Source organism: Onychomys torridus, chromosome 3, assembly GCF_903995425.1.
Source record: "Onychomys torridus chromosome 3, mOncTor1.1, whole genome shotgun sequence".
Classification (NCBI taxonomy): domain Eukaryota; kingdom Metazoa; phylum Chordata; class Mammalia; order Rodentia; family Cricetidae; genus Onychomys; species Onychomys torridus.
The window spans coordinates 56,975,709-57,001,738 of record NC_050445.1 but is presented as its reverse complement, the minus strand read 5'-3'; the positions used below and the strand labels follow the sequence as shown (position 1 = coordinate 57,001,738).

Genomic DNA, 26,030 nt, shown 5'->3' with positions numbered 1-26,030 from the left:
TGTTGTGTCTGGAAAATACTATTTCCTTGAAGCCATGCACCACCACTGACCCTTCCAATCTACTTCTCTTTTCCCCATACATCTCCCAGCCTTAAGGTGTGTGTGTGTGTGTGTGTGTTAGTTATAGACATTCATTTAGCAGTAAGCATTCCAAATTCTCTTATTATCTGCACATTGAGCAGTTGTGGCTCTCTGTATTAATTACTGTCTACTATGAAAAAAGCTTGTCTGATGAGGTGATCTGTGAGTATAGCGATATGACATAGAGAGCCGTTTTATTGCAAGTTCATTTAGCAGAATAATAGTACTAGATTACTCCTTTCGTGGTTTGGGTATAAGTGGAAAGGACAGTATATGTGCATAGAGGTCAGGATCAACGCTGGGGTCTTTCTTAATCACTCTCCACCTGATTTTCCAGAGACAGGTTTCTCAGTCAGGAGTTCTCTGATTCAGCTAGATTGGCTGGCCATTGAGCTCAAGAGATCTTCCTGTGTCCGCCTCCTTCTCACTGCTGGGATCATAGACATGTGCTGAAAGACCCAGCTTTTTACAAGGTGGGGATTGGAACACAAGTCCTCATGTAGCCCATGTTTTGTGAACAATGTTATTCATTCAAAATATTTTGGAGGAATGTGGATTTTGTTGTAAAATGCAGGTTTTTAAATACAGATGATTGTGGCAAAACGTTTATGTTTTTATTTTCTTCTTTTAAATATCAAGAGATATGCTAAATGTTGGTAAATAATACACATTATTAACAAAATTGTCAACTCTCAAAGATTCTGTTTGTGCAAAGCTACATAGGTAGAAGGTAGAAGAGTATGCATGTTTGGTCTCTTTAGAAATCTGAATTCTAGCTGGGCGTGGTAGTACACGCCTTTAATCCCAGCACTCATGAGACAGAGCCAGGCGAATCTCTGTGAGTTTGAGGCCAGCCCGGGCTACAGAATGTGTTTCAGGAAAGGCACCAAAGCTACACAGAGAAACCCTGTCTTGGAAAAAAAAATCCGAATTCTATTAATTTGGATCATCTATATCTTTGTAAAATTCAAGGCAAATATTTTTATATAATATTTTCCTTAAATTTGGTTGTTGTATTAAACATGTTCTTAACACTTGAAAATGGAGTTCGGGATTTAGCTCAGTGGCAGAAGGCCCTGAGTTCTTCCTCAGCTGGGGTGGGGGGAACATTTGAAAGTAGTTAACATACATGTGTTTTTGTTTATAAATTTTTCAAATTTAACGTTTTCCCAGGTGAAAGAATAGCTTTTTTTTTTTTTTATGCTCATGTTTTGAGTGAAAGAAACACATATTTTAAAATATATCTAGTCATTAATTGGATTGAATTAAAGGTGGTATAAAGTCCCAGAATTTTGGTTTAGAGCTCAGTAAATACAGTGAGTATGACAAAAAATATGGAGACCTGGCAGGTCAGATGGCAAATTTAAAACTCTGTGAAGACACAGTGTGTGTCAGTTTTCAGGGACAGGCTGAGGGAAGCTCTTCCTTATTTGCCAGCTGTTCTGGGACTGGAAGAGTACCAGTGTTCTGGGTTACAGAGGAAGACTGTCTGGGAGTGAAGTTCAGAGTCCATTGCCGTGGATATTTGTAGGTGTTTTAGAACTCTACAGATGTTTGCTATGCATAGCATGTATTTTTAGAACAGAATTGAAACTGTGTTAAACATGTGAACTGCTGTGATTTGTCCTGATCTTACTGAATGAAGTTAGTAAATTTGATAGCCTCTTGGGGCCTTTCTTACCATGTTAATTGTCTGCTTTGAATACAGATTTCATCTGGTTTGAAATAATTTGCTTTAAAAGAACGTTATTTTGTAAAAGATTTCCCTCTCTATAGTATTAGATTGCTTATTGAGATAATAGATTTATTTTTATTGTTTTCTTTTATGATGTTTCTTTGAATAGATTTTAGTTATTGCTCTTTTATAGGTAACAGTAACTGCACCAACAAGAAAATTATACATCCTTTAAGTTTATGATTTTGTATTGCAAAATCATACTTACACATAAGCAATGAAGATGGTGATTGCTAACTGAAATGTAATACTAAAGGAATGAAAACATTTTGATCCCTTTGCTTTTGTGCTAATTTAATCTCTTTAAAATGATTTCTTTGGCACTCTCTTCTAAGACTTTGAGTATATTGAAATGTGCTGTTATAATACTTTTGAATAGCATTAGGCTAACAATTTGTATTTGAAATAGATTATGTAAGTCATAGCTATAAGGAGAAAGAGTATGTTTGCAAAACTACTTTACTCCTATTTTTCTGTCAGTCTTATCAGCCATTGCTTTTTTCAGCGTTTTTCTGTACTTCCCTTTTCTCTTTCTTTTTTTGATTTTATAAAAGTGAGTTTAAAAATTAAACCCTATTAAATCAGAACTATTCTTTTCTTTTTTTAGGTTGTTATGGAGTTGATGGGGAGAGTGACTCTATTATGAGTTCGGCTTCTGAAAACTCCACCGAGCCTTGGTTTTGTGATGCCTGTAAATGTGGTGTTTCTCCTAGCTGTGAACTGTGTCCTAATCAGGATGGAATTTTCAAGGAGACGGATGCTGGAAGGTTGATGTCCCCATTATGTTGTGTTTATATGCCTGCTTCATAACATGCCTGCTTCATAACATGCCTGCTTCATAACATGCCTGCTTTGGAGCTCCCTTTTCTTCCGTTATGACTTTTGAGTCACATGCTTTTCTTCCCATCTTCTTGGTACAAAGGACTTCATTGGCCAGTAGGCGATAGATCGATGAGGGACTAAGAAAGATCATCTCTCCAGTACTTGGAGTTTTTTTTTTTTTAACTCCTCATCCTTATTACTTAAGGATCCTGTGATGAAGCAGTGGTAGTTCATCACATTATAAGGATAATGCCCAAGGCTTACATCATTTAAATCATGTATTAGCTCAAGACCACAGTCTGGTAAATAGAGAAATTTGAACCCAGATCTGTCTACTGCAGGAGTATAACATACAGTGATTAAAAATGGAAAAAGTTAATATTAAGAATTATTAAAATTATGCCCTAGGAGTACATGGAAGTTATAAATTAACTTCTGAAGGAAATCCTAGGGATGACATAGATTAAGGAATGCCAAAATTAAAGGAATGACCTCTTTCCCGACATTGGGGTTTGGGCTTTGTCACAAGAACTAGTTGTAGCCCAGTCCTCTGCTTTATCTGTCAGTCTTCAGATCTGGAAAGTAGATGGCTGGCCACAAGTTTGCAGGGGGCACTGCAGCTCTGTTTTGAAGCCTGTTCCATATGCTGTGTTTATTGAGAGGGCGGTGAAAAGTAATCTGAAGGTTGGGCCAGGCTTTTGAGGTAGCAGGGACTAAGCTTGTGGCTCTACTATAGCAGATGTACCCTGTCTGTCCTGTTGAGAGACTCACCCTTCTGCTGTCCTCTATACTGTGGAGTTCCAGTGCCCAGCCATAGTGATAGCAAAATCAATTCACTAAATGACAAATGTGGAGGGAAATCTGTCCCTCATTGCAGAGTACATGTTAAAGCGTGACTATGAAGCTGAGAGACAAATACACTGATACTTAGCACAAAGACCTGTGGTCTTTTCACTGTAATCACATTCACGGTCACTGCTGTATGTGAACAGTTATCATAAAAGTGTTGACATCATTTATGTTGGTTTTACCCTAGGAGACTAGGGGTAGTTGACTATGGTGTATAAGTTATTCCCAGTCTTGTGTTTTGAAGATTACCCACCTCAATGCTGCCAATAAGAAAATCGACACTCATGTTTTTAAGGTTTTTATTTTGACAAATAAGGCATTAGAATTTTTAAATTCCACTTTTTTATTTTTTGAATTTAAGTGTGTATGTCTGTGTCTGTGTAGGTATGTGCACATGAATGCAGGTGCCTGCAGAATCCAGAAGAGGGTTTCAGATCCTTGGAGCTGTGGTTATAGGTGCTTGTGAGCTGCCTGCTGTGGGTGTTAGAATCCAAACATGGGTCTTTGCAAGAGCAGTATGTGCTTAACTGCCGATTCATGTCTCTGTCACCTAGAATGTTTTCATTAAGAATGCTTAATATTTTAGTAATAGCAGCAAGAACTACCAAACAGCATAATTTTTCATCTTTTTTTTTTCTTTTTTTTGGTTTTTCGAGACAGGGTTTCTTTGTGTAGCTTTGTGCCTTTCCTGGATCTCTCTCTGTAGACCAGGCTGGACTCGAACTCACATAAATCCGCTCTGCCTTCCGAGTGCTGGGATTAAAGGCATATGCCACCACTGCCTGGCCAAGATTTATTTATTTATTATGTATACAGTATTCTGCCTGCATGTGTCCCTGCAGCTGGGAATTGAACACAGGACCTCTGGAAGAGCAGTTGGTGCTCTTAACCACTGAGCCATCTCTCCAGCCCAATATTTCATCATTTTTAACACTGAAAACTTAGTGCATGGTCTATAAATAAAGTCTAGACTTAGATATAATACATTTTACTTTAGTAAAATTAGGGAAAATATTTTTTTCACTTTGTCTCAATTAGTAGTCAGACCCTTGAGAAATAGAGCCTCAGTAGATTGCTAAGATAGCCTAGAATTTACCATGGGATCTTAGGGAACCCTGTATGCTGAGGATCCAGATCCCTCATCACCCAAGAAAAGAAATGAAGTAAAATAATAGCAAGTGCTCTGCTATACAGGCTAGAACTTATTCGTATTGTATACGTGGCATTTTTAACTATGGTCACAACTGTAGATTTAGTATTAATAGATCATAATGCTTACTGAAGAGAAAAAAAAGACCAATGAGTCAGAGCCATAATGGATTCCAAATACACAGGCGGACAGCCTACAAAGGGTGCAATGGCCACTGAATCTCTCTTTAGGGTATGTCTCTTGCTTTGCTTTGTTAAATATCTGTTTAAACTGAAATTAGGAAAAGGGGGGGGTTAAAATATTTTATATTTTACAAAATTGGGTCTACATGATTACTTAGAGCAATATCTTCTATTTAAGAAATGAAGTAAAAATTTAATTTTTATCTCAAGAATTCCACAGCTTTCAAAGTATTTTGCCCTTGTTTAGATTCATTTTGTTTGTTTTGTTTTTATTCTACTATGACTTTAGGTGAGTTCCTTAGCCTTGTTATGCCTTAGTTTCATAGTACCTTTGAGAAGCTTAAATGACATAATTCATGTAAGACAGTTCTGACGTAGTTGGTGGACAATAAATGTTGTCTTACTTACTATCAATGCTGCTGCTACGAGTGCTTTCTTCTGAGCAGCCACAGCTGTATACATGCCATTTGGTAATTTCTGATCTTGAACATTGAACTTTGAGTAGTCACTCATGGTGAACTAAAGCCATTTTGAGAAAAGAATAAAAAACCAAACAAATAAACCAAAAACCCAAACAACTCAGCTTCCTTTTGAGGAAGAGAATTCGTCTTACTTGGTTTTCCTGTTAATTTAAAAGTTGTATTGACAAACTGTCCTTTTGTGCTGTCAGACTCTGCAAAGTAACATGTAATGTTTTCCAAAAGAAGCCAAAAGAAAACACTTTATTTAGCATTGAGGTTTACTAGGAAATACTTACATTAGCTACTATGCATATATAGGTTAGGTACTCCATGGCAGAGAAGTGCAGTTCTGGAATAGACTGTTTAAACACTTGGGTTTTTCATGTCCATATTCCCAGAGAGGCCAGAGTAGATATTTGGGGCATTTATGTATTTTGCAGCATGTAATGCCAGTTTGATTTAAGACCAAGAAAGAGAAAAAGTCATCAGAATTGGACAAGTCCTTTAGTATTCTTACCTTCATGTGGGATGCAGGGGAAAAGCAAGAGTAGTATATGGACAGGCTAAAAAAGCTTTGAAATTGATTGATCACATGGATTTAACTAGACTTTCTCCTCTACTGATGTGAGCCATGATTTTACGTGGAAAATGATTTAATGTGAGAAAAATAGCTGTGGAATTCTTGAGATAAAAATTAAATTTTTACTTCATTTCTTAAATAGAAGATATTGCTCTAAGTAATCATGTAGACCCAATTTTGTAAAATACAAAATATTTTTAACCCCCCCCCCCCTTTTCCTAATTTCAGTTTAAACAGATATTTAACAAAGCAAAGCAAGAAACATACCCTAAAGAGAGATTCAGTGGCCATTGCACCCTTTGTAGGCTGTCCGCCTGTGTATTTGGAATCCATTATGGCTCTGACTCATTGGTCTTTTTTTTCTCTTCAGTAAGCATTATGATACAGGAAAAGTAAGAGAGCACTGAATTTCTTAAACCTCACTGCTTTCTCCTACTAGACCTGCTGTAATTGAAAACATAAGTCCTCTGAAAATGTGATTTGCATAATGAGAAGAACAATTTGCCAATCAGAGGAGACATTCAGACCTTTTTATTTTTCTTGTAGCAAATGTTCCTTGCGTGAAGACAGTGAGCTACACACTGCTGTAAGCACTTCACAAACATCTAAATTCCAGATTATCTATGTAATGCTCTATGCCTTGGAGACACTGAGTCCTTGGTTCTAGGATGAAGGAGTAGAATAGAAGTATCATGCTGTAGATATATTTTTAAAATATTTTTTTAAATATGAGGAAAAGGTACTACACAGAAAAAGAACTTCAAAATTATTCCACTAGTATAATTTCTATTGTTAGGTAAGAGTTTATTCATGAAGTATATTACTACTTAGTTGTTGCCTGCTTGTAAACAATATATGAATAGAATCGAATACATTGATAGTTTTCATTCTATGATAGTCTGCCTTTGTCTTTTGGTGGTTTTGTGTTACTTGTTTTCTGCTCCATTTCCCAATCAACATCTGTCATCATAGCTCCAAGAAAAATGGATTGTAAAGTAACAAGGAAGATTTTCTTGTTTTGATTTCTCAACTTAATTACATAAGTTCTAAAATATATGAACAAAAAAGTGCTCACAGGACCAAAACTGTCTTAGTGGTGATTTTCAGTGACTTCGATACCTATTTTAATAAGGACTCATGTTGGTGTCCTCATATGTATGGCTGGGGAAATGATACATTTGTGTGCCAGCCACACAGAAATCTTCACCACTTGTGTGACTTGTTCTGATGCATGTTAATAAGGTCAGTACAAAGCATGCAGCCAGCTGTCGGGTTTATCAACGATAAACTCCTGTAGAGAACAGCCACATTTGATACCTCAGTAGAGCATGAAGAAACCACACAGAGTAAATTGAGAAAGCGGCTGCTTGTTGAGATGCTGCTAACTTTATATTGACTCCGCACAATGCATTTGGTAGGTTGGATTAAAATGTTCCATCTAGAAAATCTCAGAACCATGGATTCTTTTTCACAAAAAAATGATAAAAATTTTAAAGATTTATAACTTTTACCTCTACAGAATGATTCTTAGTTTTTTTAAAACTCAGTACATCACAAAACCAGAACCTTTTAAGCTGCAGTAAAGCAACATTGTCAATATATATAAAAAGTTGATAGAGTTTTGCCATCTCATTTTTATCCTTTATCTTGTACAAGCGATGCATATCTGCTATTTAAATATCAGACAGCTATTCAACATTTTGTTTGGCTGCAAGCAAATAGATACATAATCAATTAATAGTTTGAAAAGATCAGAACCAGCTCATTTTTCCTTTTCAATGTGCTGAAGCTAAACATTTTTAAAAAGTGTTAACAGCATTGTGCAGAATTTATGCAATTTAGTTGTAGGTGGTGTTTGTAAATTTTAATGCAGAGGTTATATAGGGAGCAGATGAGATAAATGAAAGCATGACATCCTTGCATTATTATAACTTTGCTTTGTACCTTTTCTCAGCCACCATCTTTATCCTGAGAAGAAAGTTAAACTTTCTACCAAAACTGTTTTAAAATATATCCCTTAAAATATATCCGTAGGGATATTCAACAGGTTTGGGGGAGAGGTAGCAATAAAGAACAATTAACCTAATTACTTCAGAATAACTTTGTAGTTCTTAAATTAGAATCCTTAATTCTAAAAGTGCTTAGAGTAATGAATGTGAATATCTTTCCTTGAATATGAAAGTGATGTTTTGTTACCCTTGAATAGCAGTCTTATGCAAATATTTAAGAATAACAGATAAGACCAAAGTGCAGTGAATTTTAAGTGAAAAGCAATTATGGTTGCTGAATCTACATTTTGACTAGACTTACTTCTGGAAAAGTAATGCTCACTGCAGTTGTGCTTTCTGTGATGAATTATCTGCTATCATTCTATAGTTGTTCTGTATTTTTCAATTAAGAGTCTGAGATGGAGATTTAAAAAAAAAAAAATCTGGCCATAGAATGCTTTCAGTACTATTTTAAGATGGAACATATTTTATGTTCATTTTCTATGTGAGAAATTCCGGAAAGCATTTGATAGCAGAATTGTGTCTTTTCTCTTACAGATGGGTCCACATTGTTTGTGCCCTATATGTTCCTGGAGTAGCCTTTGGAGATATTGATAAGTTACGACCAGTAACACTAACAGAAATGAACTATTCTAAATATGGTGCCAAGGTAAGAGAAACTTTATGATTAACTAAAATTGAAAATTTCATTTGTTTCTTTCCATAGCCTTTTGATAATTATGATTGACCATAGAGGTGTTTACTAGCAGGAACACTATGAGGAACTCTTAGCACTAAGTCATTTGTTAGTATATTATTAACTAATAATTATTATATTGGCTTTTGTGTTTCTGAGATAACGTCTCACTGTAGCTCAGGTCAGCCTCTTCCTCCTTAGTTCAAGGGTCAGGTATGGGTCACCATGCTTGAATCATTTGTTGATAATTGTTTCCCAGAAGGCTAGTTTATTGATACTTCCATATGGACTAATTTCAGATAACCTAAGTTTGTAAAAATGGCTATTAGTTGATACTGTTTCTATTCTTAGGACCCAGAGAATGCATTGTTACACTCAGTTGGATCAAATAAGTTTTACTTTAATTTTGGAATAAATTTTATTAAAATTAAGAAAAAGAATGTAAAAAGCATCAGCTCATTACCATTTCAGCTTTTTTTAATGTAACAAGAAAAATTTCCAAATTTCTTCAACATAGTAAATTGATTTTATATATTAATGTATGTAAAGTACTTAGACGACTAAGTGCCTAGCACCCAAGTACTCTTATAATATTTATTCTTATTACTAGTATATCACTTTAATTTAGGTTAATTAGAACTGTGTAAAGAATCCTCTTTCTCATCAGAAAACCTTGTTTGTCCATAGTTATTTGCATTGGTAATACTTAGTAGATGCATCATGAGAGGATAGTTTTTGCTTCAGAAATACTTTTGCTGTGAGAGTTTCCTGTTGCTTTCCTAGGAGTGTAGCTTTTGTGAAGACCCTCGCTTTGCGAGAACTGGAGTTTGCATTAGCTGTGATGCAGGGATGTGCAGAGCCTATTTTCATGTTACCTGTGCCCAGAAGGAAGGTCTGCTTTCAGAGGCGGCAGCAGAAGAGGTACGTTGCTAACTGTTCAGAAGACTTCCCATGTCTGCTGTGCCCTATAGCAGTTGTAAAGCATGAGGGAAATGTTATAAACATACTTTTAAGTCTTTGACCAGACCACTGATTTTAAACTTTGAATAGAAAACGACTATGAGTTTTGTCGGGTTACAGCACACTGGAAAGCATACTAACATTTTTGTAGTGAAGTTTGACAGATAAAACAAAATGCAAGATATCTTGAAGTACTGATATGTGGCATATTTCATACAGGAATATGACATTTTCTTAAGGTAGCTCATTTTCTTTGGCTTCAGTTTTAGCTCCCTAATATTTCTTCTAGACTTACTGACTTTAGATATTTGATTACAAAGTGTATTTTTGGGATTCCTTAAAATTATTTCTAGGACCCTATGCTTCAAATTAGTTTTATAACAATATAAGATATATATTTCTAAGTTCTAAACATTGGAGAGTTCTAGAGATTGCATACAATATAACAATGTAAACTTGAATATGGAAATAGTTTGAGAAACATGCTTTTAGGTTATGAAGGTAGATAATAGAGTTGCAAAAATATAAACTATAACCCTTCCCACTAAAATTTTTTGCATAATGCCATAGTAGTTATTGTGATTAAAAATATGTATTTACTTAATAGGTTGTAGTTAACTAGGATTGAAGATTATTCAAAGTTTTAATTCATGTGATAAGTTTCAAAAACTATAATTTACAAATTCTTTGGCATTCACAATAATTTTAAAGAATTTTAAGGAATCCCAAGAGTGGGTGTAATTAATTTCTAAAGCAACTTTTGTGGAGAGATAATTCAGTAAACTTTTACTGTACGTTCATGATGCTTTCTGATAATATGTAAGCCATTTCATTTATTTGATACATAAAATTTTACTTCCTCATAAAATATACTTTTAGCTAGGAGATAAGTAATGTAATGAAGAAAATTTTTTGAAAAACATTCATAGGATGCATTTTATTTTAACTTAAAAAGATCTTAAGTAAAACTACATTTTGATGTGTGTCTGTTTTGTTCTGAGGAATTGTGCTTTGAAGGCGTGTTAGGTGAACACTGAGCATTTTCACAGCTGCTGGGCAGACATGGATAGACGTATAAGTGCAGCATGGGGTTGTGTGGATTAATCATGACTGAGATTGGATGATGGGCAGAGGCGCAGAGGGGCATGGAGTAGGTCTGTGAGGACTGTGTAGGTCACAGGTGAAAATGAAGGAATCCAAGTTCAGCTCAGTTGTCTACTTCTGGGTAACTGGACTGTATAGTCAGGATGTTTCCTTTGTAGACACTTTGTTTTATTTCTGAGAGATTTGCCTTCTATAGTAAGATTGTTTGGATTCCTTTGCATAACACTATACATGATGATACTTTTTGGAGAAGACAAAAGCCTCTTTAGTTATGTAGAAAGCAAAAATGTTTAAAACATTGGAATGCATAATGATTGGGAGATTGCTTCTCCCTATCAGAAGGCATGCAGATTAATACAAAACCAAACATAATTAATAGTTTGCAGTTGCTGTGTCTAAGAGCTAATTTGGGGAAATGTACAGGGCAACCTTAAATAATAAAGTCATCAAACCTGGACCTGAGGCCTCTTCCTGCCTTGATGCTTTCTTTTATTGATTAGGTAAATGTGCCGGATGCTGCCTTGCTTAGTGGAGAGGTTTTTGTTTTTGTGGGGGTTTTTTAGTGTCTTTGTTTTGTTCTGATTTTTTGTTTGGTATTTTTATTAAATCATATTTAGCTTGCTATTATAAACACTTAAGAGAATTGGAACTTTTGTTGTTTTTGGCTACAGGATCTTACTATGTCTTCCAGCTGATGTGGATTCACTGCACATCCCAGGCTCAATTCACAATCTCAAATTCACAATCCTTCTGTCTCAGCCTTCTCAGTGCTGGGATCATAAACGTGTGCTGTTGCAGCCAGTGAGAATTGGAAATTTATAAAAGATTCCTCATAGAGTTTCAAAAACTCTGAATTGTTAAGATGTCAGTGAGATTTGCTTTTGATAATATTTATTTTGTTGAAATTAAAGAGTTATCTGTAATGGTTGTACACATATACATTGGATATATATAAGATCCCCTTTCCCTGAAACTAAGTCTCATTTGGTAGTCCATGGTAGCCTCAGTGAATGCTAAGATTATAGGGCACACCCACTTTAGCATTTTTTTATTTTTTCTGAGACAGGGTTTCTCTGTGTAGCTTGTGCCTTTCCGGGATCTCCCTCTGTAGACCAGGCTGGCCTCCAGCTCACAAAGATCCATCTGGCTCTGCCTCCCGAGTGCTGGGATTAAAGGCGTGTGACACCACCGCCCAGCCACTTTAGCATTTTTTAAAATGAAGAAGCATTTTAAATTAAAGCAGATCTATTGTTTATAAGGACATTTTGTCTTCAACTTCAGTTTTATGTTCCCTTTAAGTTTCCTAGAAAGCCTTTATTTTCTTGATTAGACTTGATTATCAAGTTTGAAGTCATACTTTTCCAGAGCTATTTTATGTAGATATTAAAGGAAAGCTTGAACAATAGAATTAAGCACCTCAGTTTTATCCAGTGATATTTATCATAGTTTTAAAGTTTTTATAGCCTTTGGTATATTGCTTTCCACATTGGCGAAAATCTACTAGAACTTTGCATGCTTTTTTATCTACTTGGTAAAATATTCCAAATTACAAGAATAGACCAATTGCCATGTTTTAAACACAGCATGCATTTGTTCAAAGATGTTAAACACCTACAGCACAGAAATTTGTATTTCTTACCTTAAAAGTTACTTATTGTCTAACTGAACTCATAGTAATTTCTCCTTTGATTAAAATATGGTTTTGCTAGTGTTACACAGTTACAATATTATTTAGAAAAGTGTCTAAAACAGTATAATGTTATTATAGATTCTATTGATTTTTAATACATATTTGCCTCCCTTCTGCAACTCCTTCCAGATGTCCCCTTAATTACATACCCCTACCCAAGTTATTGTTTCTTCTTCTTCTTCTTCTTCTTCTTCTTCTTCTTCTTCTTCTTCTTCTTCTTCTTCTTCTTCTTCTTCTTCTTCTTCATCTCCTCCTCCTCCTCCTCCTCCTCCTCCTCCTCCTCCTCCTCCTCCTCTTCCTTCTTCTTCTTTGCCTCCTCCACCTCCTCTGCCTTCTCCTTTTTTTTTTTTTTTTTTTTTTTTTAAATAGCCCATCTAGCCCAATACCAGTAGTTATATACAGTTTGGTGTGTGGCCATCCATTAGAGCATGTTCCACCTACCAAGGGCCATATCTGTAAAGCAAACAAACAAACAAACAAAAAACCACCCTAATTCTTCTTCTCTCAGTTGCTATGAGTTAGAAACTACCTTCTCATCATGGGTTGAGACAACCCCTGTCTATGCTGGCTTTTGTCTGGCTTCAACTTCCTAGAGGCTTGTGCATTCTGTTACCGATATGAGTCCCTGAGTATAACTACTCTGTTCTGGCCGGGAGATACATCAACTGATTCTGTATCTTATAGTCTTTCTGCTCCCTCTTCTATAATGGTCCCTGAGCCTTGGGAGGAAGGGGTGTGCTTCAGATGTCTAATTTAGGGCTGAATAATATGCAAGTCTTATGCTCTGTGACTTGGCTAGTTATGGAGCTCTGTGCTAATCCCTAGTTATTGGAAAAAGAAGTTTCTCTGCCGAGGTTTGAAAAGATGCACTAATCTATGGATGCGAGAGTAAGTCATTAGGAGTAGGCTTAGTATTGTGTCCCTTGAGCAGAGTTAATAGTAGTAGGTTGTTCCCTACAGCCTACAATCTATCTAACCATAGATTCATGGTTAGGTATGGGTTCCATCTTGTGGGATGGACCTTAAATGGAATTAGAAAATGGTTGGTTATTCTCATGGATTCATTCCATAATTGCACCAATGGAAATATCTTGCCTGGCTAGTTGTTGTTAAAGCTCACAGGATTCACAGTGGGGTAGGATTAATGATTACTTCTTTTTTTCTCCAGTAGGGAGCATAATACCTTATGAAGCTTCTAGGTCATTGTCAGCTTGGTTTATCTAGGTCGATATCAGCTTGATCTGTCTACCTTCTATGACTCCATGTTCTGTTGTCTTTTAACTGTAGAGTCAATACCATAAGCTCTGGAGGGCAACTTAAGAGCAAAAGCAAAAGCCTGTGATATTTGGAGGTCTTTGGGGCCTCGCTGGCCGACAACTCCAAAAGTAGTAACCCATTGGACTTTATTTTATAGATTTCATATAATCTTTGAAATAATGAATTGAAATCATTCCCGGATTAAGTTACAAGAGCTCAAATTAGAATTTTGGCTGCTGAACTGATGCCTCAATATTGCTAGAAGAACCAGAATTGTTAGAAACCAGTTGTTGCTTGGTTAAATGATAATAAAAGCCTTCATCAAGATATCCATTACTAGAGTTTTGTCATTTTATACAGACATTTAGTGTCTTTTATGTGATGATGCTAAGCATTTGGTGACTTGGAGTTGTTTTGAAAGTTGTTCTGAATTGCCTTCCCTCCGGCCCTGGCTACTGTTCCCTCCCACTTGCCCTCTTGGCAGGATTTTCAGAACACATCTGCTTTTATTGCCTGCATTGATGCTCTCCAGTCAGACTCATCCTTTCTTTAGAAGGCGTATATAGAAGTTCTTATAGAACGTATACATGCATTCTTTTTAGAATGCAAATACTTTAGTTTTGTAGGCCTGTGGGTATTTGCTATTGTAGTATGAGAACAGCTGTAGACAATATTTAAAATGAATGATTGTGGCTGCATGCCTATAAAACTTTATAAAAACAGGCATGGCCATGTGTGGCCCATGGTGTAGTTTGCTGAAGCCTTTTGTAGGACAGAAAGGCTATTACTAGTACACCTAGCATTAAATTTCAGCCAGATTTTGTTATCCTGCTCCCAGTCCTTTGCCAATACTTTCAACACTGATGTGTGATATAGTTTATCCATTTTCAGTATATTTCTTAATATTCTGTCAGTTTCTAAATAAATTAGGGGACAAAAAATTCTCTACCTTCTTGAGGTTTTATTCAAGGCCCATGGCATAAATTCACAATTGCTAGCTACATTAATTAGAGAAAAGACAGTCTCACTCCTGTCCTTATATAGGAGTCCACAAAAAAAATGTTATGCTCCACAAAGCTACGGTTACTAATTTAATGAAAATTGAAAGAATATTTGTAGGGAGAATCATGTTTCTAAGTGAATAAGCAATTGTTACCAATATGTATATGGGTTTTTGACATATGCTTTCTTTTTTGTATGCCTCCTAGGTTTGCAGTCACATAATAATACTTAATTACTGGGACCTAAATATTAAATCAACTATTTTAGAAATACGAAGTCTAAGCAGTTCATAGATTGATTAAGCCACATAAACTTATTTTTCTTTCTCTCCTACAAATATCTTTCTCTGTTTCCTTCGTTCTTACCTCCATCTACCCTTCTCTTCTTCCTTCTTTTCTCCCTTATAAATTTTTGTTGTTGTTGTTTTTAACCTTCTTGTTTCATGTTCTTAACATGACTGAACTAACTCTAAGCTTTTGTTTTGTTTTGTTTTTTCGAGACAGGGTTTCTCTGTGTAGCTTTGCGCTTTTCCTGGAACTCACTTGGTAGCCCAGGCTGGCCTCGAACTCACAGAAATCTGCCTGGCTCTGCCTCCTGAGTGCTGGGATTAAAGGCATGCGCCACCACCACACGGCTTAGCTCTAAGCATTTTATTCTCACATGGTAGCATTTAAAACAAGCAAGCAAGCAAACAAAAAGATTCCCTCACTAGGAGTAAAAGTTTCTCTCCCACAGTTCAGTGTGAATAGCTCTTGGTTATCTTATATACCAGAATGGAGGCACTGTTAACATCGAGAAAGCTGAAAAAGTGAAGTCTGATACTTCCAGTTTTTGTCAATGGAAATAGTACAAAGAACCCAAGATCAGCAGCTAACAGTTTGACACAGCTAGCCTAAGAAACTGACAGTTGACTTCCATTCATTATACCCTACCCATGTGCTTATGCCAAATGACAAGTGTTTATAGTAGGCATTAGGAGACAAAAATGAAGAAATAGGTTGGTATTGAGAATAAAGAAAGGGAAAAGTTGGAATGTCATCTTTCCCGGTTTTCCTTTGAATGCTTCAGGCTAGACCTTTTCACTTCTCAGACATTATATACCTGGGCCTCACTTTTTAGAGTGTTGAGTTTAAGAAATCACAACACTACTCATTTATTATTTTGATAATTAACAATTATGTTAAAATGGATCATCTGTTTAAGTTCTAAACACTAGTAGGACTTCAACTTGCTGTGTAAGTAAACAATGCTCTTGATTGAAAAAAATATTTTATTGTGACTTATAACAGTGTCATATTTTTAAATCAGCTCTAAAATGGTTATATAATACTACACTGAAACATAAGGAATTTATATATATATCTGACTAGATATATATCCCTTCCCCCCATTCCATTTTTTTTATTCCTCAGGTTACAGAGTCATTGCATTTCTTACTTGAATTTAAAAATTAGTAGATAAGCATTAATTAAGATTGTCTTAGTACTAGGGAGATGGCTCAGTTTTTAGTGTTTGCAATGAATGCATGAGAACTTGAGTTCAAATCTCCAGTACAGCTGAAGGAAGCTGGGTGTGGTGGCACATGCTTGTAATCCTAATACTGAGTAAAAAGAGACAGGCAGCTCCCTGGAGCTTCCTAGCCATCTAGTCTCGCCAAATTGTTGATCTTTAGGACCTAAAAAACCCTTATTAACAATGACAATAAAAAGGCAGATGCAGCTTCCACACACAGACATACACATGTGCACATGCACAGAACACACTTTCAGTCTGGTTTGAGATAATTAAATAACCTCTTCAGGTTAGGTGTGTATGGGATAAACCCATGTAAATTCTGTTTTTTTTAAATAGAGATTATATTATTACTTGGAAATAATTTTGTTAGGTTTTGTATTAGTGTCCAAATCAGTGTCTACATCTTCAAATTTTTAATCTTACACAGTGCCATGTACTTTAGTATCTGTGAGTATCATAATACAGAATTGCTTCATATGCTTTTAAAAATCTTAAGTACAGATCAGAATTTCAAACTTACTATTTCTCTTTCTATTCTGTCGCAAGTGTACTTGCCTGAAAGTGTCATTTCTCTTTGGATTATAAATCCCTATTTTACTAAGAGTCCCTTTTAGTATAAGGTAGATAAAGAACTATATAGATCTATCTTTATAGGGACAGACATATAGAATGAATTGCCAAGTTTCTTAATAGGTATCATATGCAAATTACTTCTTTTTTGTTATATTTAAAGAAATGATTTGTGTCTTGACTAGGATTAAGGTGGTTTTCTACCCTACTGTTCTTAAAGTTGTTGCCTTCCATTGACCCTTCCCACTTCCTCCCACTTGTTTTCTCTCAAATTCACAGCTATTATTTCTTCAATTGGTGTGTGTGTGTGTGTGTGTGTGTGTGTGTGTGTGTGTGTGTGTTACTAAATATAGAAATACAACCTGCTCTGTTCAGTCAGGACAAGGTTACTTGTATGTATATGATTTCAGGGTTCAGTACTTGGTATTGAATAACCAATTTGGGTACTTACCCATGGGTGACTATTTCTCCTGCTCTCAGCATTTCTTAATTGCCTTAATTGTTTTTTGTCTAGTGTTGGAGCCCCATGAGGTTCACCCCTATCCACTTTAGTATATCTGTTGGTTTCATCTTTGTTCAGGTCTTATTTAGGCAACTGTATTGATGAGACTTCATGGATATCATTTCTAGGAGATGAAATCTTATAGCAAATTTTCTTGTTCCTCTGGCTCTTGCTATGTTTCCACTCCCTCTTACCTCTGATCCCTGAACCTTAGGTACAGGATTTGTGTTGTACACTTATCAGTTGGAGCTGGGCGCTCCATGGTCACTTGTTCTCTGTATTTTTATCAGTTGTAGTTTTCTGTAATGGCCTATTGTCTGTTCCAAGGAGATGTATCTTTGATGACAGGTGAGATCTCTACTTGCCTATAGATATAAGGATAAATATTTATAATGTAGCTAGGATTATACTGGTTTTGTAAACTGGTGTTTAGATCCATGACTTCACTGGCTTTGATAGTTGCCTAGGCTTCTAGTACCAGGCATGGTTTTCCTCCTGTTAAGTAGGTCTTAAGTTTCATTAGAGAGGTGTTGGCTAGCGCTGCCATCATTGAACCCTTTGGGATAGCATACTGTGATGTCATTTCTTTAGTTTATCGGGGTCATAGCTGGGTATGGTGCCATCTTGTATCATGAAAGCTAGTCCTCAGGAATGAGGCTTTCAGGTCAGAACCAACTTGGACTATCTGGGTTCTGTGTCTGAAGTACATGATACTGTATCTCCAGCAATAGAGACTTATCTTCAACAACCCCTAGGAGACAGCCGGGGGGGGGGGGGGCAGTTGAAATAACCTGTGTTTTGGAAGTCTCTTGGACTACCTTGACATTAAAATGTACCCTTTGGCTAACACCATCTTGCCATGTGAGATATTACTTATAAGAGGATAAAAGAGGAGTACCTGAATCTTGTTATTGACAGGGTCTGGTCTTCCTCATCTGTTATGTACAGGATAAAACATATGTATACATTGGCAGTGAGTTAGGAAACTTTCATTTACTTATATTTGCTTATCTTTTACACACACATACACGTATTCACTGCTGCTTTCATTACATTTATGGCTATGTAAATTTAATATTTGTTCATGATTCCTCTCTAAGATTATTGAAATTTTATTTATTATACAACATTTTTTTAAAGAAATACACAAACATACCCAAATAACATAAGTTTTTTTAAATCAGTATTTTACAATACATATGGCCCTTTATTATTTTGCAGTGCTGGGATCAAATCCAGGTCTTGCTCATGTTAGGCAAGTGTTGTGTGGATGAGCTGTATTTCCAACCCCAACAAAGCCCTTTAGAGAAAAAAACATGTTGGTAATTTGAGGCTAGTAATTTTTTGTTATGATGTATGAAAATTACTTCCTCAATATTTTATTGATGTAACCATCACTAGGAGATTTGTCAAAAAAAGAAATATTATATGGTGATGGTTTGTTTTTAAAATGACTTATGGAGTAAAAATTTTCAACTTTTTTTTTAGGATATAGCAGATCCATTTTTTGCTTATTGTAAACAGCATGCAGATAGGTTAGACAGGAAGTGGAAAAGAAAAAACTACTTGGCTCTACAATCCTATTGTAAAATGTCTTTGCAAGAGAGAGAAAAACAACTATCTCCTGAAGCACAGGTATGGGAATCACACCCAAAATTACTGTTTTCTTTTCAGATTTCATGTGTATTTTCTATTGATGTGTGATTGACATTGAGTTCTAGCATATAAACATAGTTTAAATTTTTACTTAAGCAGTGTTTTGTGATTAAACATGAGTAGAGTTTGTTTCTGATATTCTTCATCATGTCTATGGTGTAGTCATTTGTAAATTATTATTTCCATGTTAAAAAATTTAGTTGGAGACATTATACAGAGGGTCTAAATTAGAGATCTCCATCAAATCCTTCCCCTCAGAGCTCAGGGAATCCTGCAAAAGAGGAGGCAGAAAGAGTGTAAGAGTCAGAGGGGATGGAGGCCACCAGGAGAACAAGGCTTTCGGAATCAACTAAGCAAGGTGCATATGGGTTTACAGACTGAAGCAGCAAGCACAGACAGGGCTTCCATGTGTCTACACCAGGTCCTCTGCACCAATATTATAACTTCGCTCAATATTTTTATGGAATTCCTGGCTATGAGAATGAATCGGTCTCTGACTATTTTGCCTGCTCTTTTCCTCCTGTTGTGTCCAACTTTGATATGAAAGTTTTTGCTTCATCTTACTACATTTTATTTTGTCATGTTCGGTGGTTATCTCTTGGAAGCCTGTTCTTTTCTATTAAGTGGCAAAAAGTGAGTTGATCTAGAGGGGAAGGAGGTGGGAAGGAACTGAGAGGGAGTGGAGGGAGGGGAAAGTAATCAGGATATGTTGTATAGGAAAATTATTTCAATAAAAGAAAACAATTTTAAAAAAGAAAACAGGCTTCTAAAATATAATAAGATAAAACAAAAAATTACACTGGAATAAGATGAAACAAATGAACAGAAGGAAAAGAACCCAAAAGAAGACATAAGAAACAGACCCATTTGTTACCACACACAGGAATCTCACAAAAATGAAATTGGAAGCCACGGTATATATGTAAAGACTTATAGAGTAAAAGACAGATGAAAAAAGTTATATATCAATAAAATTGAAAAATAGTAGAGAACTTTTAAAAAAAGGAAAAAGTCTGACATATTGTAAGACAAGAACCTCCAACAGTGCCTTTGAGTTAATTTTCTCTAGGCAATCTGCTGGTCATGCAGCCTGCCTGTCCTTTGAAGTACTTTGTTTTCCCCAGTGAGAGACTCTTGGAGGAAACTAAGTTTTCATTTGCAAGTGCTTATCAATTGGAGATTGCTTCTAGGTTAGACATGGGGTCATGTGTCCATTTCTTTAGCTCTAGGACCCCATCTGAGGGCAGCTGCTATGAGGTATGGACCCATTTATTACAACTCCAGAATTATGTGGTACATCTCCAAGACCTCTGATAAATCTGATTTGCCTTAATTATAAGATTTTAGTATTGTTACTGTCTCTAAGCAAATGTAAAAGTTATGAGCAATATATTCCATTTTTTCTTTCAAACCTTCTACATTTCTTTATAGGCAAGGATCAATGCCCGACTGCAGCAATATCGTGCCAAGGCAGAGCTGGCTCGATCTACCAGACCACAAGCCTGGGTACCAAGGGAAAAGTTACCCAGGCCACTCACAAGTAGTGCTTCAGCCATTCGTAAACTGATGCGCAAAGCAGAACTAATGGGGATCAGTACAGATATCTTTCCAGTGGACAATTCAGATACTAGTTCTAGTGTGGATGGAAGGAGGAAACATAAGCAGCCAGCTCTCACTGCTGATTTTGTGAATTACTATTTTGGTCAGTACAGACACTAATACATGCACATTCTTCCTGAGAATAATTTACTGATGACAGAATTTGATATATTATTAATGTTTTAGAAAATCATTCCTATGTTATATATGTATTTCCCTAAGTTGTAGCCTTTGGTAACTTCTAGGCTCACATTTTATTTTGTTTTTAAATATACTTAGAATTGTTTGAGCAATGTAGGTTTATCCAAATGACCATCTTTATGGCTAGTTTGATTCTTTGTGTATGTTTTATATTAGCCTTTACTTTCTACTGAAGTAAAATTGGATATTTAATTTAAATAGAGAGAAATATGCGCATGATTCAAATTCAGGAAAATATGGCTGAACAAAAGAATATAAAGGATAAATTAGAGAATGAGCAAGAAAAGCTTCATGTAGAATATAATAAGGTACGTTGGCTATAAATACACAGTATTTAGTAGATCGTATTTATAGTTGTTTGTGTTTTTATTGCATTTCTGTGGCTCAGTTTGAAATTCTGTAGCTTCTAGGCCCCCCCATCATTTTCATTGCCACCATCCTCTTCCTGAGCACTTTCTTATGCTAGGCACTGTTCTGATCTCTTTACACACAGTAAGTCATTCAGTTCTCTCCTTGTCTCTAGCGTGAGTTGTCATTAGTGCTCCTATTTTTAGGTGTTGGAACTGAGGTTTGAAGAGGTAACATAATTTGCAAGGGCCACATAGTTTATTGGTGCTGGTGTTTGAAACTAACACAGCTAAACTCATTCCTTATTTTTAATTATACACACCATTATAGACCTTTTTTTAAAAGTTTGTTGAAAATTAGAAAACTCAGCCTTAAATTAGTAATCTATCTTAATTAGATGGTATTTTTGATATAAATATTTCCTAATTTAAAATTTTATTTTAAATCTTCCTGTCTAATATCATATGAAGCAAGATATTATTGAATTGTTGGTTCTAAGTAGCATGAATATTTAAACTGATACCTAATTATTTGTTCGAAAAACATTTAAAGAGTTGAAATTAGTAGGAAATAACTTCTGGTAATCCCTAAAGACTATGGGGAATAAAGCCAGACTTTATGGAGAGTTTTGGTAGTTATCATGATCTTAGCCAAATGAACCTCTGTAATTCTTAGTTTTCTCATGAGAAAAGTAATGGAAATGTGTGATTTGATAAAAACTTAGCGAAATATGTGTTAAATTATATGCCAAACTAATGAAATATATAGATATATAACTATCATTACTAAAAACACTAGAATAAAAGAAAATGTTTACCTTCTTTTGAGTGTATTCACCATGCTAAGTAATAATAATATATCTTTGTCTTTCAGTAATTATCTTACTTGACTATATTAGAATATATGGAAAATAAATGTGGGAATTTTTATTTACTTATATTTGTACATAAAAAGCTTACTAATTTGACTTAATCGTTTTGTAGCTCTGTGAATCTTTAGAAGAACTGCAAAATCTGAATGGGAAACTTCGAAGTGAAGGGCAAGGAATATGGGCCTTACTTGGCCGAATTACAGGGCAGGTTAGTTTCTTATCAGTTAGCTTCTTCAATTCTTGTTCTCTGTGATTTTTCAAAGTACATATTTCTTACATAATAGCAACTTTGCTAACTAAATAATTCTATTTGATCGGAGCCTAATCCCCTGGGGTAACGATTTCTGTCTGAAATACTTCCAGACCACTGGCAGCCACTGCCTCCTGAAAACCTGTACCTTAATTTGGTTCCTTCATCAGCTATCTTGTTGGTATTTTTTTTCCTGTTTGCTCAAATTGATTGACCTGTCATTTCTGATGCGCTAAGATTAAAGCATGAGTTTTCTCTAGTATAGTCTTTCTTTAGTGGTTTTTTATGTCCTGTTTATTTTTGCAATTAATTTGTATTTAAAATTAAAAAATTCAGATAGAGCCATTCATTTTCATGTTAATTTCATTTTCAGCTGCACAAGAGGTACAGTTTTTGAAACTTAGATGTTAAAGTATGTTTTTTTGTATGGATTGGTAACTATTAATAGTAGTTAAAGGACAAGCAAAGGAAAGGTCCTGTGTCTTTGAGCAACTGTAGCCTGTTAATGTGCTTCATATTAAAAAGAAAAACATTCTAAAATGGAGGGTATTTTAGATGTCCTTTAATACTGTGTATAATAAATGATAAGATTTTTTTGGCATAGTTTCCTTTTAAGTATAGGTGATGGAGACCCACTGTTTGTGGTTCTTTCATAAATTAATTTGTAGGATTCTTAATTGTATACATTTCAGACATCTGTAAAAATCAACTTCCTGATATAATCCTTATAAATATAAAGTAATGCGTGTTGGTTTGTACAGTACCCTGTTGGCTTTGAAGAAACTTCTTTTGTGAACAGATTGCATGTCATTGGTACTACAAAGAATAATTCATTTTAAAGGGCAAAGAAGAAGAGTTACCTTTACACATATTAACTCTTGTTCCTGTTAATAGGTAGTTAATAGATTTTTGGAAGATTATGGTATTTGGGGAGTGTAAGAGGCTACTTGCCAACTAGCATTTCACTTGGTATATATTTGTTTCATGAAAACCTCCTCTACAGTTTAAAATATTATCTACTATAAAAGACATTTCCATTTATTAAATAACTTCATGGAAGATTGCGAACTGCATTGTGTGAAGGTGGCATGCACAGACATAAAACCCATGTTTATCATTTTGTGATGCTTTTCCAGTTGGCTGAACAGATGTGGGCTCACTGGGCCACTGAGAAATGACTTTGATAGATGATTGCTGTCTCAGAAGCCAGCATACTACAGATGAGTGGAGAGCCAAAGAGAACCTCATCTGCTTTTTTACAGGGTTTGGTCCAATAAGATAATTTTTCTAATTAACCTATGAAACACCAATATAGCTGTGAAGTTGCAAAGAAACAGACTGATGTTTTTGCCCAAGTATACTGTGTTAGATTTTTAAGCCTTCTCTACTGTCCTCATCTTTCAGGATTTTCAAGCATATTTCTCATAATGTGGAGTGTAATTCTGAGAACTGATGAGTGTGTAATTGTAGCTTTTTAATAGAAGTAAGTGAGATTAAAAAATCGTTTTCTTTCTCTTTGCTAATATTGCTGGTAAAGCAGATTTGCTTCTCTGAATCCTAGTTTGTTTAGTTAGATTTAGTGGCAAATAGGGGGAAATGTTGCTTTGTACTTCATCTTTAAAACAGCATCTACTACATTTATTCATATCAATAGAAGTTGAATGTACCGGCAATTTTACGAGCACCTAAGGAGAGAAAACCCAGTAAAAAAGAAGGAGGCACACAAAAGACATCTGCTCTTCCTACAGTACTTTATAGGCAAGTAATGAAATCATACAAGTATAATACTGTTTATCTTTCACTAATATGTTCTAGTCAGAAGGTACTTTACATATCTGAGAGCAATTATGGTCCATTTCAGAATTTCAGCTAAGTGAGTTTCAGGTGCATTTGATCAGAAGTGCTTTGTAGATTGGATGATACAGGAGATATTTGTTGTTCTTCAGAAAGATAAATGATGTATCTTATAAGGAACTGAGAATAAATTTTCATATGCTCCATGGAAACAAAGAATTCCATGGAAATAAGAAACTACAAAATACCCAGACGAAATACTCAGTTGGGAGAGTGTTAGGCTGAAGAAAGTACAAAAGTACTTGAAAAGCTGTGCCTGTGATATTAAATTTAATCTCTTAAATTTAGTTATAATCAGTAATTATATAATTTTTAATGAACTTAAATAAGTGAACATTTATATTTTACTTGAATGAGTTGTAAAATTTTGCTTTTGATTTAGGTAGTGAAGAGTAGTGAATAAAAATGATGAATTCTATATTTATAGTATATAAATACCTATAAATAACATGCACATATATGTATGTATACATGTATATATATGTGTAATATGGGAAAGCACATTATTGCCTTAGTTTATAGTGTGAACTTGAGTGTATTACCACATGTTTTTCCCAAGCATGTTGGTTCTTTTGAAAATATTAGGCATAGCACTAGACTTTGGAGTTTTATGACTACAGTTGTTTTTTGCCTCAGAATATGTTTAAACTGATTTTCTTTTAAGATCTGGTGAGTTTATTGTTGTTGGTTTTGTTAATGCTGCTCATTTTTGTTATTATTGCTGCTTTACATATGTATTTCTAGGAATATTGAAAATACCTGACATTATTGTTCTTCAGTTTGCTGTGCATTCCTGTTTCTCTTAGATTCTCAGACAGCTTTTCCCTCATTCTGTAATTCCTACTATAAATATATGCTAAATGTGCAAGCCATGGTGCTCGTTTCCTTAGAAGTAAAATAAAATTGCCTTTTCCCACAAGAAATGTTAGCTGTTTTAAAAATTCCTAAAGCGTGAACTATATCAATTAGTATGTTGTTTTTAATTTAAAATCTGACTTTTGTGTAGCTTATTTATATGTGTAAGGCTATTTGAAAGGTTTGCAGTTAATGAAAAACAAAGGTGTTTGTGGAATAATTTCTTTTGACCTTCAGGATAGTTTTAAAAATTAGAATACTTTTTTTCTTTTATAGTTTATGTTTCTAAAGAAAAATTGAACTAATGCTAAATGAATTTCAAGTAATAACTAAAAGGCTATGTTGAGGAGACATATCTTAAATATTCCCAATCTTTACTGGGTTTAGCTTTAGAAAACTTTAAGCTTATATTAGATCTAAACTCCTTTTAACATTCTTTATTTAGAACAGTTACTGGCATTGTTAGAACAATGCTAAGGAAAACATAAGTTATTGCAGGGTCCTGTACATACCTATTCTTTATATGCTAAGGCAAGGAGGATCACGAGGTCAGAGCCAGCCTGGTCCTTATAACAAGTCTCAGTCTCTAAGGACCAGAAATGCCATAATAGAAGACAGAGTTAGCAAGATGAAAGCTGTTGAACTCAGAACTGCTATAATTATACTCTTTCCCTACGTACATCAGTGTAACTCTCATTTGCTGCTTTTATTGAAGTTGTGGAATTTGTAAGAAGAACCATGACCAGCATCTCCTTTTATTGTGTGACACCTGTAAGCTGCATTACCATCTTGGGTGCCTTGATCCGCCCCTTACAAGGATGCCAAGAAAGACCAAAAACAGTTACTGGTGAGTGAAACAGACTGGATATGGTTGGAATTGGTTTGCTTTTATCTTCAGCAGTACAACTGTGTTATATCACTAATTCATAGTAAAGCACTTTTTCATACCTATGAATTGAATATTTGTAAGTCTTTCTAACCATTATATGAATAAAATAAAATACTTGTAGAAGTAAACTTTTAATCTAAGCAATGCGTTCTTTCTTACATTAGGCTTACATTACATTACATTACATTAGGTTTAGTACAAGGAAGAAGCAGATGCTCAGGTTTTAATAGACTAATTGTCATAGTATTTCAGGAAGGGGAATTCAGGCAAGGAAAAACTAGGAAATGAATATTCTTTGTATGCAAAAATAATTGTTCTAGTTTTAGAAAAGAAAAGGACCTGAATCCTGAAGTTGCAATCCA

At 35.1% G+C, this 26,030-nt stretch overlaps 1 protein-coding gene across 6 annotated transcripts in view; it reads left to right on the top strand.

The window, feature by feature from the left end:
• Phf14 (PHD finger protein 14) overlaps positions 1-26,030 on the top strand; it is a 141,429-nt gene that overhangs the window by 27,146 nt on the left and 88,253 nt on the right. For all 6 annotated transcript variants that reach the window (XM_036181779.1, XM_036181777.1, XM_036181774.1 and 3 more), the window contains 9 exons: positions 2,424-2,583; positions 8,407-8,518; positions 9,329-9,466; positions 18,634-18,780; positions 20,233-20,503; positions 20,803-20,909; positions 21,933-22,028; positions 23,725-23,828; positions 25,495-25,626. In XM_036181779.1, coding sequence (XP_036037672.1) covers positions 2,424-2,583; positions 8,407-8,518; positions 9,329-9,466; positions 18,634-18,780; positions 20,233-20,503; positions 20,803-20,909; positions 21,933-22,028; positions 23,725-23,828; positions 25,495-25,626 — 1,267 coding nt within the window. The remainder of the gene's footprint in view (positions 1-2,423; positions 2,584-8,406; positions 8,519-9,328; positions 9,467-18,633; positions 18,781-20,232; positions 20,504-20,802; positions 20,910-21,932; positions 22,029-23,724; positions 23,829-25,494; positions 25,627-26,030) is intronic.